This window comes from Coffea arabica, chromosome 10e, assembly GCF_036785885.1.
Source record: "Coffea arabica cultivar ET-39 chromosome 10e, Coffea Arabica ET-39 HiFi, whole genome shotgun sequence".
Classification (NCBI taxonomy): domain Eukaryota; kingdom Viridiplantae; phylum Streptophyta; class Magnoliopsida; order Gentianales; family Rubiaceae; genus Coffea; species Coffea arabica.
Window position 1 is genome coordinate 6,473,688 of NC_092328.1, and position 14,823 is coordinate 6,488,510.

General features: G+C 37.2%; 1 protein-coding gene across 1 annotated transcript; it reads right to left on the bottom strand.

Annotated features, from left to right (window-relative positions):
* Positions 1-4,200: 4,200 nt before the first annotated feature.
* Positions 4,201-10,622, bottom strand: LOC113710907 (F-box/FBD/LRR-repeat protein At5g53840). Its single transcript, XM_027233979.2, has 4 exons — positions 10,016-10,622; positions 8,861-9,760; positions 8,630-8,773; positions 4,201-4,714 (listed from the first exon to the last, which is right to left on the bottom strand). Exons 1-4 carry the CDS (start codon positions 10,058-10,060, stop codon positions 4,412-4,414), a joined length of 1,392 nt encoding a protein of 463 aa, XP_027089780.1. The 5' UTR covers positions 10,061-10,622; the 3' UTR covers positions 4,201-4,411.
* Between the last annotated feature and the right edge of the window lie 4,201 nt (positions 10,623-14,823).

Sequence of the window (14,823 nt, forward strand, 5' to 3'; positions counted from 1 at the left end):
GGAATGATTTTTCTCTTCAAAGGAGTCTGTCTCAATCTAACCTCATAAAATGTCTTGTTTCTTGCTTTGTCTTTTCATATCAATTGAAGTGGTGCCCCTTTGTGGTCAAATTTGTAATCATAACAAGAAGAAAACAGCAGTAACACAAATTTATCAACTTTTAGCCCCAACCCCCACAAAATCTCCGCACGCACCCTTAACATCTCAATAATGAATGTTTAATGAGGCTAAAGTTTTTTTTTTTTTTTTTTTTTTTTAATGAACATATATATTGGAGAGCGCAGGTATAAGCTTTATTCAACATCAAGTATCTTATCGCACACGGAACCCTTTTGAAATCATCATCACATCAAACATCGACTGAAGAAAGCTTTTAACTATATTAAGACTTGAGATCGACAATCCTTTTGAACGAAATTATTGGCGTGATATCAAACAGATGTATCCTTTATAGAAAGTGGAATAATCATATATAGCTTTGAAGCTTATTCTATCTACTTGTTGTTATATAGTAAACGATGATATTAACATCACTCTTGGATTCTAACTAGCTAGATGCAAATTAAGCGCACCACCTACAATGGTCCACAAGGAAACGTGCTGCTGCGAATTGACACTTGTTGTTGTGTCTTCGTCTGTAAAAACCATGCACTATACTAACTTCCCAAGCTGCAAAGAAATTATTATGGTATCCCAGCCCGAAAGGCAGCTCAATAATTAAGGATAGAAAGTAAAATTCCATGGCCTTCAATTCCATCCCTTCTTCCGTCGGATATCAGCCAAGCTTTTTGAGAGTGAAAGATCTGACGGAATCCTAATGCATGCCCATCTGCAGAGCCATTCTCCAAGATATGTATACTTACTCACGGAATCCATATATTTGTAAGGTCTCTTTCTCACGGATTATTTGCCTTTAATGATATAGTAAGCGCAAAGGGCGAATTGGCCCTTTGGCTCCGTGAAGTCGCACAATTCCTTTGCTCCTTCAACGTGCCCCTTTGTCCAAAACATGATGAAGACAAATCGAACGGTGTGAAGAACAATTCTTGCAAACTTGTTAGCGTGCCTTTGTAAAATGCAAATACGCTTTCTTGAAACTTCTTGCCCTTGGCCGAAAGGAAGCTACAAAAACAAAAAGAAGTCAATACACAAGCCAAGTTGACAACTACTGTGTGCTTGAACAGCTTGAATATTCCTCCAAATCGAAGATTATGCAGTGAGGTGACTGGCTTGAGAAAGTTAACAAAGACATTTTATGATATCTCGTGCTTATATGCTTTGCTTGATTTGATTGCATCCTAGCACAGAATGACATGGAGAAGTTGAAATGTGATTCGTATTTGCATAAGCCCGAATATACAGCAAATTCCACGTGCTTATTAGTTGCTCAGAAAAGAAAAAGAAAAAAAAAAAAGGCGCTTATCACTCAAAGAACACGCTAGCAATTATACGAAAAGATGCCATTTTGCTAGCACTTTGATTATATTCATGCGCCGTTGCCACCACGCCCTTAAGGTCCATTCGTCGGCCTTTGTTTGGATAGTCAACTTATTCTAAATATTATTTCGCTTGCATCATAAACACATTTTTTAACTCACCTTTTTATATCCCTAACCACCTTTTTATCTCACATACATCACATCACAAAAAATGCTACAGTAATTATTCTAAATAATATTTCAAATAATACCCTATCCAAATAATATTTCAAATAGTACTAAAAGAATTACTATGTAGAAATTACTATGGGTTTGCTATTCTAGTCAATGGATGATATGTAGAAAGAATTACTACTAAGATCATGGTTCGGTATCGGCCGAGTTGTAATCGGAACGAAGGGAACCGGCACGATACTGATTCCTAAATCACGGATATTATCATATCGGGGACGATTCGCTCTGACTTGGTTGATATTAGTCAATTTGACTCCGTGAAGCATGATATCATATCGGCTGATATATCCGAGTCCACTCGGAGTCGACTCGGATATTTTTTTAAATTATGCATTTTTTGATATTTTCTAATTTTAGTAATTTTTTCAAAATTTTTGGAAACTTTTATGTGCTATAATATGCGTATCATCTGATATTCAACTGATATGCCGTGATGGATGTGGAACAATCGAGACCGCAACGTGACTGCGACCCGCGATGGCGAACCATGACTAGGATTTCCACATTAGTTGGCTTCCAAGAACAGCCAGGCAAAGTTGAAAACGTATATGATACAAATACAAACAAATTAAATTGAAAATGCTTTTACTCTTGGCCCTTGAATCATACTAAGATTTTGTAGTCCTTAGACAATAGCTAGCTAGATAGCTAGCATTTCTTGTTAATGGCAGCTACATCAATGAGGAATCAAATGAAATTGTTGAAGGAGCGATGCTTCAATTTATATATGAAGGGCACTGATTCCCCTTTGATTAGCAATTCTTAAGATATACGTGGATTAAGATTTTGTTCTTTTGGAAGCTTATTTAGTGCTCCACAATCTGGATTCTTGAGTGTGAGTTGACCAATCGAGCAGCTACTGCAACCGCAACCTTGTAGTCTCAAAGGAGAGGGACTAAAACCCCACTTGAGAAGTGAACTTATAATCTTTTCTTGCAATTTGTACAATAAATATGAATGCATCGAGTACTAAAATATTCACGATCCATATCTTGTTAAAGAAGAAAGGGAACATTCTTTTTATCCTAGAATGATCTTTCTGGAGATAAGAGGATCATGCATGAACTTGCAGAAAAAGTGAAATAAATTGAGATATCATCATATCCACATGTAGCATGCTGGCAAATGAGAGGTAACATCTTAGCGGCACCCACTACTTGTAACGATGACTCTGCATCTCACATTTAGCTGACTCCACTTTTTTCGTTGATTGCAAATTCACTAAATTTAAGATATTGTTCCTTTCGAACTTTCATAAATAACATCATTGTCTTGTTTGAAGTCTTTTCAAACGGTTAAGAAAACAAAAACCAATGTCGGGAAAGTGCTCCGTTCGTCTTGTGAAATTTGATCCAATCATGTATGAGTTTGTTTGAAGATCAAATATCAAAGACCAAATATCAAAGAACAGCACTATTTTTGTAGATTGCCATGACTTGTCCATCATAGATGTAGAATATCGTTAATGAGGACCCTAAGGGACCTTTTGCTGTCAAATGCTTGAGTTTGATTAAAGTAAAAACGCTTGGCTGCAATACCATGCCTTTATCATCAAAGAAATCAAGCCAACATCCATCCTCAGATGCTTGAGTTGACCTGGCTCAGGATATTCATGACTGATCTCCACGAGCGTGCAGGAGGACAAGGCCAGAGTAAGCATCTATTAGAATTTAGAACCAGGCAGGAAAGGAATAGAAAACCAACTTTTAGTGGCATTGTAAACCAACCTCCAGGAAATTAGTTTCCAACGTACGATTCTCCAGATGACAGATATAGCAGGAAAGCAGACAGGACAACCGGCTATGGTTGGAAGTTTGTCTCCGGTGCAAGGATAAGGCGTTCTTCTTCCGAAACTAGGATGATCTTCGGCTACAAATGCTAACTGATTCATCACTGACATAGTTCTATCTTCAAGTGTCGCAACATGGAGATAGACTGGAGACTAGAAGAAGATTGACCAGCTTCCCTGCCCCCATCTTAACAAGTTCAATTCTAGACTTTGCATTCTTCTTTGAATGCATCTCAAAACAAAGCCTGAACCCGACCGGGGTCAAGCCTTGGTGCAACTGCATGATACAATTCACTACTAGGGGCTTTCACTCTCAAGAAGCTTCCGGAGCTATTTTGTCTAATGGTCCCGTAGAACATTAAGACCAGCCTTGAAGAACATTTCCTTTGAGTCCAATACTCATCCCTGGACTCCCAAGGCATCTTGTGTGAGCTTTTGCTTTTAAAATTGGTAATTTCGACTTAGCCTTTTGTTCCAAAAACAGCAAAAACATAGTTCATCTGTTTTATCTAATAGGAGTAAGGATAAAGATGGATTTCAAAATTCAAAACCATATATTATTACACGCACGATACTCGTGAAAAAGCACATCAACAACCAACAGAATTAAGCACTTGATAAGCACTTTCTTTGAAACATCTGTTTAGTTTAGTGCTTGGCTATAAGCCAGGATCAATGCTGCCTCAATCTTGATAAGAGGAATATATAGAAACAAGACAACTGCAATTCTAACCAGTATTGTCAGAACTCAGGTTAAAAAATGGTATAAATAAAACCAACGTTAAACTTACCACATACAATAACTCAAAATTCTACAATAATTTACCTAGACAACCAGCACCCTATATCCCAAAGAAAGCCAAACGTAAACACAGTATTGCTTCAGAGCCAAGGGTTAGACAGCAGTTGCAATTTGAACGCTCAACCACTGGTTGAACTACATCTCCGGTTATAGGATCACCAACTCTACATGCTTGGGTACCAGTTGTTTTACCTCTTCCAGAGCAGAAGTTATGGCAGCCTTGCGGACATGACCATGGAGATTATATTTAAGATGATCAGCTAGTTGACTCCGAGGATCAATAACAATTTTTTCAAGGGCAGCAGCATTCTCAACAAAATACATGAGAAGTTCAACATCACTAGTGCGACCACAATATCCACGCAACTCAATCACTTCAAGGAATATGAGGGCACATTTTGCACCCTTTACCTTATCTCTGTTTTTCTTTGAAGGTGTTGCCCAAGCTAACTGTTAAGAAGATATATTGGCAATTAAACAAGCATCACAAGGTATGACAACTGGTAAGAGAACACAAAATGCAAGACTAACAAAAGCTACAAATATCAAAGAACAAACTTTTTTTTTTAAAAAAATCGAAGAACAAACTTTGAGACCTAACAGGACAATTAACAAAAGTCTGTAACAGTAATATTCTAGCACATGGTGCTGAGGACAAACATAATTGCAGCATCTAGAAGTAAGTTGCAGACATAAAAATCAACTATGTAGTAGTAAGTTTCACATGAACATAAAAGAAACGTTATCTTCTATAGCACAAATCAGAATCATGTTAATCTAGAAGAACCATGACATCAGCAGAAAAGTAACCAAACATAGATTGAGAAAAGCACCCAAACATAGATTGAGAAAAGCATTCATCCAAGTCATATACCCATTCGTTGAAAATGCTTTCTAAGTTCCTCTACATTCCATTTCTGGCTATCCCACCAAACATACGTCATTCTAGTCTCAAGGCATTACAAGAAGGCAGCAACTGACCAACAAAATAGCAAGCAGCAGTTTCAGTGCATTAAGTAGCAGAGAGGCTGTGTTGAATCCAACAGAATTTTGTCCCTTCACCGGACCCTCAAGTACGAAAAGATTGGGCCAATGGGAAAACTCAGAGATTATATTTCTTAAAATTCTGATTTCGATATTTAAAGCAGTTCCAGCACAATAAATGGCAATGAAATGCTTTGGACTACTTGAGACTATTCTTTTACTATTTATATATCATGCTTACGGACGAGGACAAGTAAAATTGGTACATTAAAAGGGAGGTTCAAGTAAATCTCTCAGCTCTTTCTGGAAGCAAGCACCCACAGACTTTACATTGTCAAACAGTCCAACAGGAGCGACAGGATAGATATGAATTTATCTGTCCTGAAGACCTAACAAGATTCCCAATCATCTCTCCTCTATGATGTCAGCAGCGATACGGAACTGAAGTGCTTCTTATTGGATGCTTAGCTGAGTTGATTCTAGCACTCTCCAGCTGCAAGCTATTTCATGAATTGCTTTTGACTGCTGATAGCGTTTCTTTAGCAACAAAAGAGGAGAAAAACAGACAAATTTTTCTAGAAGTAGCAGTGTAGGTGGTTTTAGAATATTAAAGTAAAGGTAGGCCCAAAGAATGAACAATACTTTATGGTGCATCGCACTTCTCTCAGGATAAAACTGCTCTAATCACCATTTACTTTCGCTTGCAAATTGCAGTTCCAGAGTCTGTAGTTTCTTATGTATGTTATTTTTCTCTGATAAGAAAATGCAATAAGTTAGCATGGTGATGCCCTTTCACAATATTAGCATTCCAGGAAAATCTTCAAGACTGCTATCTCATTAGAAACTAAGACATTCTGGACAGACTATTACTATCCGACCAATATCTCAAGTTATTTATGAACTGCAGTAAGTGCAGTAAGTCCTTCATTCACTGAGCAATACTACCTTACCAAGAATCACAATACGCAGTTCCCCTTAAATCCTACCCCATAACTAAACACTTCCCAATCTTTAATTTCATATGCTTCAGTGAGCAATAAGCCGAATGCATTGCAACCCAAATACACATATTGACTAATTCCTCAGTATGCCCTTCCCACTTTGACATTTCTTTCTTCAGTGGACATGCTTCATTCTCATCTTTCTCATCAAAAGAGTAGAGATTTCACATTCTCATATTTCCCCTCAAAAGAGTACGATTTCTTGCATTTACATTCCTATGCTCATCTATCTTTCCCCAAATGTCCCGTCATCGCTCACTCAGAGTCATCAAAGTGAAGGGACAGATGACCTTTTCAAAAGTTAATAAATTTCTTGTTTATAGGGATTACGATAAATGATGGAAGTACAACTTACAAAAAAAATCTCTTTTAAGGGAAATCTGGCAGAGGCTCAATTAGCATGGCTATGGACCCTGAGGATATAAACCAGCCACTTCGCTCTGCTATTGAATACCAAACAAATAAAAAATTAAAAAGCTCAAAATCTGAGGCCTTCTCTCTTGTCCCCTAATTGGCTCTTGAGTGCTTGCTCCAATACAGTACAAACGACACCATCCCATCGCCACGAAAGCAAACAGACCAGATGTTTTGCTCTAAAGCGATGCAAATTCTCTGATTTTAAACCCTTCCAAGAGGAAACGTAGGTTGCATAGTTGTTTCCCAGACAAAAAGGATTGATATGGGGTATATATTTCCAATATGCTCTCCTCAGAAGAAATCAGACTTTGCGCACTCAAGCGATCTCATCGGGTGCTCCTCAACTTAAGCAATATCACAATTGGAAAGGTTCTCAGCAACCAGTGCCAGGCAAGTTTTTTTTTTTCTTTTCATATTTTGGGTGGTTCAACCCTTGAGTTGTTAGAAAAAGGGAAAAGAAATTTAGTTGTTATTGTTTCTTCAAAGTCTGCCAATAACCTTCCTATTCTTATGTTGATTTATTACTTCTGCTACTTGTGCGTCGATGTGCGGAACCTAAAAAAAAGTGCCAAACGCGAGCCATGTAAAAATTGAGGGACATTCAGAACTGGGTTCAGATTCTAAACTCAATGGTGGCAAGAGATTTATTTTAGCTGCACTCCACTTTTGTGATGTACTCCATCTGGGCATCTGATGAGTTTCTCAATGTGGGTTTGTTTCTCTCTTTCACAAACTTCTCTAGCTTTGCTTCTCTCTGACAAACAGAGCAGCAGCAAGAATCTAAATTCTGTAAGGCTTTTTGGCATTAAAATTTTAAGGATGCAACATGGCAAATTTCTATCAACATGGTTCACAGCCTTGCTGGCGGGCTGAGCCTATACGAGTATTTTCCGAAACTTTGAGTTAAGAATTAAGCTTTCGGAGTACATTTCTCATACATGTGAATAAATGTTTCCCTGAAAAATGTGCACTTTAAGACAGCAGCATTTCCAAGAAAATTACAAAGGATGATAATTTAAGAAAATTTTGAGTATTCTACGAGACATCGTGATCAACTAGAATTAGGCAAAGCATATTATTCCATTCCGTACAAATCACAACATTATTAATGATGTATCTTAAAAACAGATCGTATCCACTGCTGACCGTCATTCAAAGTAAAAAGTGGTCCAAAAGCGGCTCTTATACGAAGTTCACAGAGGACCCTTGCAATTTCGTCAGCCTCATAAGTTCATTTTTTATGAAAGGGGAAAAGCCATATAGTTAGCAGTTCCACTATTAATGCTGTAGGTATAGTCTCCTCCAGACAACGGCAACAAGAATAACGAGAAAAGAAGCATGTGAATGCCAAAAGGGCAAAAAAACCAGGTTGCTGCATAAACTTGAAAGTTAGTGGTAACCTTATCCTATTTGAAAAACAAGTAAAAGGTTGACAGTGATCGAGTGTGCAGTAACAGGTTAGAAATCCTTTAAAAATGTGGCTTTAGATGGGATCCTTCAAAGACGAATCAAGAAGTTGCTCATGACAATATGTAGCACTTCCATATTGGCAACTCTGAAGGAAATTATGAGAGTCAATCAAATGAGAAAGTGGCATAGCCAGAGCATTGTCCAGAGATTGACAATGCAGTAAACAAGGGAGATTGCCTACATATTTTCAGACTAATATACAATCTGATATAATGAATCAAATCCATTTACCAAGTCAGATTGACCAACCAATCAAGCATGAATAAGAAGCGTTACCACTGCAGATATTAATCTACGTGGGAAAAAAATGTAAATGAGTAAAGCAGAATAACAGAACTGGATACATCCTTCTCACCAATCCAAATCAAGAACATTTGCACTCATGGAAACAGAAAAAAAAAAAAAAAGGCATATATTTGCACTTAGGGACTTTTCTCTATCAAAGGAGTGAATACAAAGCTTGTATCTCCATGTTTAAAGTACAAACACGTACCTGCAATACAAATTTGCGCAAGTTTGGACATTCCTTTATGATGGAAGTCACTCCCATTAGACTATAATCACCCCAAGCACCAGCGTATATCACCAACTCCTTTAGTTGACTTAGTTGAGGAAAGTCACGAAGATTCACAATATCCTAAGATGGTAAAATCGTCAAGCAAGCAGTTGTTAGCCCGTGTGCAAAATACTAAAAGAATTATAGTCTGAAACTGTATAAGCTAACCTTAGCCATAGAATCTCTCAATTCAAGACGCTCTAGCTGAGAGGAAAAGAAGGAAAACTGAGAGAGCACACGGCAAAAAGACACAGGGAGCTTTTCACGAACAAATACCTCGACAAGCATAGGAACATTCACAAGTACAAGGTGTTCAACTTTGCATATCCCAAGCGAGACAAGGTTACAGTCACAAATCTTAATTGATTTAACATTGTAGCAGAAGTTTATGTCCAAGTGCTTCAACACAAGGGACGAACCAGAGACTAGCAGATTGACTAACTTTCCTGAGCCAACCACAGCCAACCGTTCAAGAAAACGACAATTATGCAGGAAATTCTCAATAGCTTCACCAGTAATATTTACATATTTCAAACACAACGCTCTGAGGGACCCAAACTCAATCAATTTAGACAAGCCATTATCTATATTAAGTAAGCGATCTGGAAAGTTACAACATTGTGAAGGATCACGGCCCAAGTTATGACTTGTCAAGTCCACCTCTAGCCTCTTTACGGTCCTTGTAAATGCATATTCAAGCCATTTGTCAATCTCACTCTGCGATGATACGTCCAAGTCAAAGCACAGCCTAAATTCATCCAGGGTCAAGCCTTGGTGCAGTTGCGTGATTCGGTTCACCCAATTGACATATCTACCCCTTTCTCTCCCAAGCAGCTTTTTTGGATTCCTCTCAATGCTGTCTAAAGATTCTGAAGCATCAAAATCCAGCCTTGGAGTATATTTCCATAAGTTTATCCATCGACTCGAAAGGACACTTGTTTGAGCTGCTTCCTTTAATGTTAGCAAGGATAGAATAAAAACAAGAATCTCATCAGGCAATTGACTCATCCGATCGTCATGCATCACCTGACTAAGATGATGCTGCGGAGGGTGGAGCCTATTTGAACACTGCACATCAAAGGGGAAAGGAAAAGGGAATCAGCAAGCAGAAGCAAAATACATCTCGAATCAACTACAATACGCTAAAGCTGAATGAAAATAAGTTTGCAAATTTTCAGTATCTGGAACCTAGAATCTCAAAGAACCTCTTAGTGAAATCACTAATGTGAAAGCTTTAAAATCAAAAGACACCTAAAGAACCATTAAAAAGTCGCCTGAACAGGAAAAAGTTTGAAGCTTTACAGTGCGGAGGTATGAAGTTACCTGCTTTAATTGCCAACCAGTTGAAAACTTTGCGCGTTTCCCCATTAGGTTTCAAACCTTAAGCTTTCCTTCACTCTTGCTTGCTCACTCCCCCGAGTAAGAGAGATGTATACAAGGGCAGGCGAAAAAAATGAGAACACCAGTTGAGCCAATTAGGAGATTTTCATAAACAAGTCCCAAACATACAATGGAGAAACTTGTACTCAATGGAAACCATTGAAACAAGAAGGGATGAGGTGGGGGGAGGGAGAAGCGGTAGAGGTGTCTTCTGCTTCTTCTCTTTAACGATAATCTACGAAATCCACAAAACAGATATGCAAAGAAACGGGAGATGGATGGAGTCTAAATGCTCATACCAGCGATTGAGGCTGCTTCAACTGTGTGAAAGTGAGGAAAACGGCGCTCACTAGGACATAAACATCGACATAAGGATTCTTATATTCATTGTCTTCTTCCATGAAAACTTCTCGTCTACAACTGTTGAGATTCCTTTTGTATTTTTGGAATGGTGGTCGCTTTGATCTACACTGAACTCTCTCCGCCGCTGCCACCGTTCACTTGAATCCTCCATATTTTCTTCTTCTCTCATAAAACCAATAGCTAGTTTGGGAGAAAGGAAACGAAAAGATAAGAAAAGACAGGCTTTGAAAGTGTTTGGGAGCAAAAACTGTGAAGGGAAAAAAAATATTTGAAAGGATTTCACCTTCCCCTTGTAAAGGAAAACTTTCCGTAAAAAGGGAAGGAAAGTGTGGAAGAAGTTTTAAGTAAATTTTTAAATACAACAAAACTACCCTTAAAATTCTGATATAAAAAATTTTAATCTCCAAGAGTCCCTCACTACAAAATTCTCGCTAAAACACCTTCTTTCACTTTATAGAAATGATATATTTGTAAAGTTACTTGTTTAAATATCTTTTCTTTTGATTTGTATTCAACTCCCAAATAAAAGATAACTATTTACCTTCCTTTCTTTCTTAAAACTTCCAAACAACTTAGGGCTTGTTTGGAACCAAGTTTTTTTGCCAAATTTTTTAGCTACTAATTTTTTAACAACTTTAACTACAGGAATTCAAAAAAATTTATCAAATTTTTTAACCTACACATTTTAAAATATCTAATACACAAAAAACTTTCTCTTTTCTTCTTCTTTCTCCCCTACCCCTATCCACCGCCGCACCTTCATCGCCGGTCACCACCACCTCCGTCGCTGTTTCCGGCGCCGGCCTATCCCCTTTTTTTTCCTTCCCCTCTCCCTCTCCCTCCCTTCCCTTATTGGCCACCCTCCCGCTTCCTTAGCTGCGATCTGGTTGCACGGTACCAAATTGCATCTGTAATCTGGTCGAACGACCGGATTGGGCAAAAGGGGAGGGCGAAGAGGAAGGGAGTAGGAAAGGGGAGGAGATTGGGAGATGGAGAAGAGGGGGAGAGAAAAAGCAAAAAAAAAAAATTATAGGTGCCATGGCCGCTGGTTCTCTGCTTCGGGAGGGAGAGGGAAATGGTGAAGGAGAGTAGAGAGGGAGAGGGGAGCAGAGAGGGAGAAGAGGGGAAGAGAAAAAGGAAAAAAATTTGGGGAGAGGGGCTGCTGGTTCGTCTAGTTCAGCGAGGGAAGAGAGAGGAGGAAGGAAGGAAGGAAGAAGAAGAAGAAGAAGAAGAGAGGAAAGAAAAGAAAAAGGAAAGAAAGAAAAAGAAAGAGAAAGAGAAAAAGAAAGAAAAAAAAATAGTAGGGCTATGGCTATGGGGAACTGGGAAGGCAGAGGTAACGGGAAAGGGAGAAGAAAGAAGAAGAAGAAGAGAGAAAAGAAAAGAAAAAGGAAAGAAATAAAAAGAAAAAGAAAGAGAAAGAAAAAAAAAATTCTCCTTATAAAAATTTCTACAAAAAAGTTTTTCACCTTACAAAAATTTTTACAAAACTTTTTAAAAATGTTCCACAGTGCACTACAGTAAAGTTTTAAACAAACTCCAAAAAAACTCAAGTTCCAAACAGGCCATTAGATAGAAACTTGGATCTTTTCCCATCCTTTTTTTTTTCTTTTCTAACTTACCATTTCTCTTCTTTTCTTTTCTATTCTAAACTCCCAAACTAGCTACAAATCTCAGAGTTTGTAAATTTCACAAGATTTGAATAAAACCTAATAAATACATTAAATTATAAGACAAGTCTAATCAGATACTAAAATAAAATGGAAAAATTTAAAGTTAGAGGTTGCTTATAAGGAGTTTTTAATAAAAGTAGAAACAAACACTGTAGTTTGGGGAAAAAAACTAGAGTTTGGGGATGGATGTTTGCTATCCCATCTTAATTTGTGTTAGCACTACTCTTTAAGAAAGAACAAATGGGTAAAAATATTGGTGAAAGACAAAAGAAAATTTACAAGATGAAATTCTGATCAAACCAATTAAAGCCAATGAAGAGGCAAAATATTAATAGGTAATCCATAATAATATTTTATATGAAGAATTGTATTTGCATTAGACATATCAATGGATCAGATCTTATCCAAATTCAATCCAAACCCAATGTATTTGGATAGGGTTTGGATTTAATTTTCCAAATTCAGACCCTACCCTGATTCAGACATTGTAAAAGAATTATGAGTTTGGTTTAGGTCTGATTTTTTATGATCCATATCAAAATTCAAATAGATAGCAGATATTATCTGAACTCATGTATATATAATTAAATTATATATATTAATAAATTTAGAAAATATTCTAATATTCTATAGTCATGAGATCAAATATAGTAAGAATTCATAATTATTTTCTTTTTTTAATCTAATTCTAATTTTTATTGTAATTAGTACAAACTTTTTCACCAAAGGAAAAATAAATAAATAGTGAACGTCAAATAATGCCACCACTCTCAAAACTCAGTTTACACATGGCACAATGTGCTTGGTTTGAACTCTAGCACGCCAATCAACCCTGTTAGTAAATGGTGACCATCAAATCTCAAAAATCGAAAGTGTAAAATCTTAAAAATCAACTCAAAACGTAGTTACACATGGCACAATTTGGTTAGTTTGATTTATAGGATGCAGATTGAGCTTTGTTAGTAAATATTGACCATTAGATTCTAAAATTCAAAGGATAAATATGTGAGAAAATAGTAGTAGAGCTCTCTCTTCAACCCCTATAAATTACGCCGCCCATCATGCAAAATTAAAAAACCAAAAAAGAATATTTTCTTTCCCATCCTCTCTCTTCTTCCCTTTGTTTTCCATCTCAATTCTTCTCTTTCTTTCTCTCTCGTCTTCTCTTTCTTTCCTTTGTTTCTTAGATCCTATTTGATAATTCAATTCAACACTTAAATTTAATGAATTCAGATTTTAATATATTCAGATCATTTGATAACCAAAAATTGAATATATAAATTAATTAAGTGACACTGAATTCTCTAGACAAAACTTCCTCCCAAAATCAGTGATAAATTATTCACTTATCACTGAATGTGATATGCTCTCAAATATATTAAATTTAATACTTAATAATTCAATAATTTAATGAATTCATATTTCAAATTTTATTTTTTATATTTTAATTTTATCAAACGTATCCTTAGACTGATGGCTAGAAGAAGCAAGCGACCTTCAAGACCCATCAAGGAGTTTCGACATTTTCAGGAAATTCATGGATTATCTGCAATCCAACCAAGATGGCATTCTTCAATTGTGGCAGGAGCGCGCAACAACTCCGAATGGCAACCAACATGATTGGAGTACACGTAAGCATTTACAGCTTAAGATTGGAGTACACATAACTTCATTTTTGCATATCCCCAAGGATTATTGCATCTAACCAATTTTTTCTATTATTTTGTCGAGTAGACTAGGAAAAACAGATGCTCCAATTTATGGGTTTTTAACTTACCAAAATTGCCCTTTAAATTTTGTTCAGGGGGCTACTCCCCAATTAATGCCAATTTTGGGTGCATACAAGTACCCATAAGTTGTTAAGGGGCTTGAATTTTATTTCTCCTAGAAATACAGCGGGACCCTCATAATCAACTGCTGCTACTTGGTACTCACTCATTTAATAGCTACATCTTGCCCGGCCCCACAATGATGTGTTGTCCTACTTTCCTTTGCTCTTTCTAGCATGAGTCAGCTTTCCGCAGTAGATGAAACCAATACTTAATGTTAGCAGATGTGGCTCCTCCGATTCTTGAGATCCAACGGTCACTATTTACTAACAAGGATCGATCCGCGTGCTAGAGCTCAAACCAAGGACATAATGCCAAGTGTAAACTGCAATTCTTAAAAATTAACTCAAAATCGCAGTTAAACGTGGCACAATTTGGTTCGTTTGAACATTAGCACGTGTATTGAGCTCTGTTAGTAAATAGTAACCGTCAGATTCTTAATATTCAAGGGTCAAGATGTGAGAAATAAGTAGTGGAGCTCTCTCTTCAACTCTCTAATAAACTACGCCTTTCACCAGCCTTTCACCGTGCAAAATTGAAAAAACAAAAAAAGAATATTCTCTGTCCTGCCTTTTCTCTTCTTATCTCTCTACCTCTATCTTCTTCTCTTCTCTTAAGAAGATGGCTAAAAGACACAAGCGACTTACTCGGCCCATCAGGGAGCTTCAACATTTCAGAAAATTCATGGATTATTTGGAATCCAACTAGGATGGCGTTCTTGAACAGCTACAGGAGGAATTTGCAATGGCTTGTGCAGAAGCTCTGAAAGGTGACCAGCACGATCATCTGAGAGCTTCATTATCAATTTTGCTTCCTTGTCCTTTGATGGAGGTTGCTACTGAAATGGACTTAACCACAGTTTCTCAACTCAAGAGATGGTTCGGGT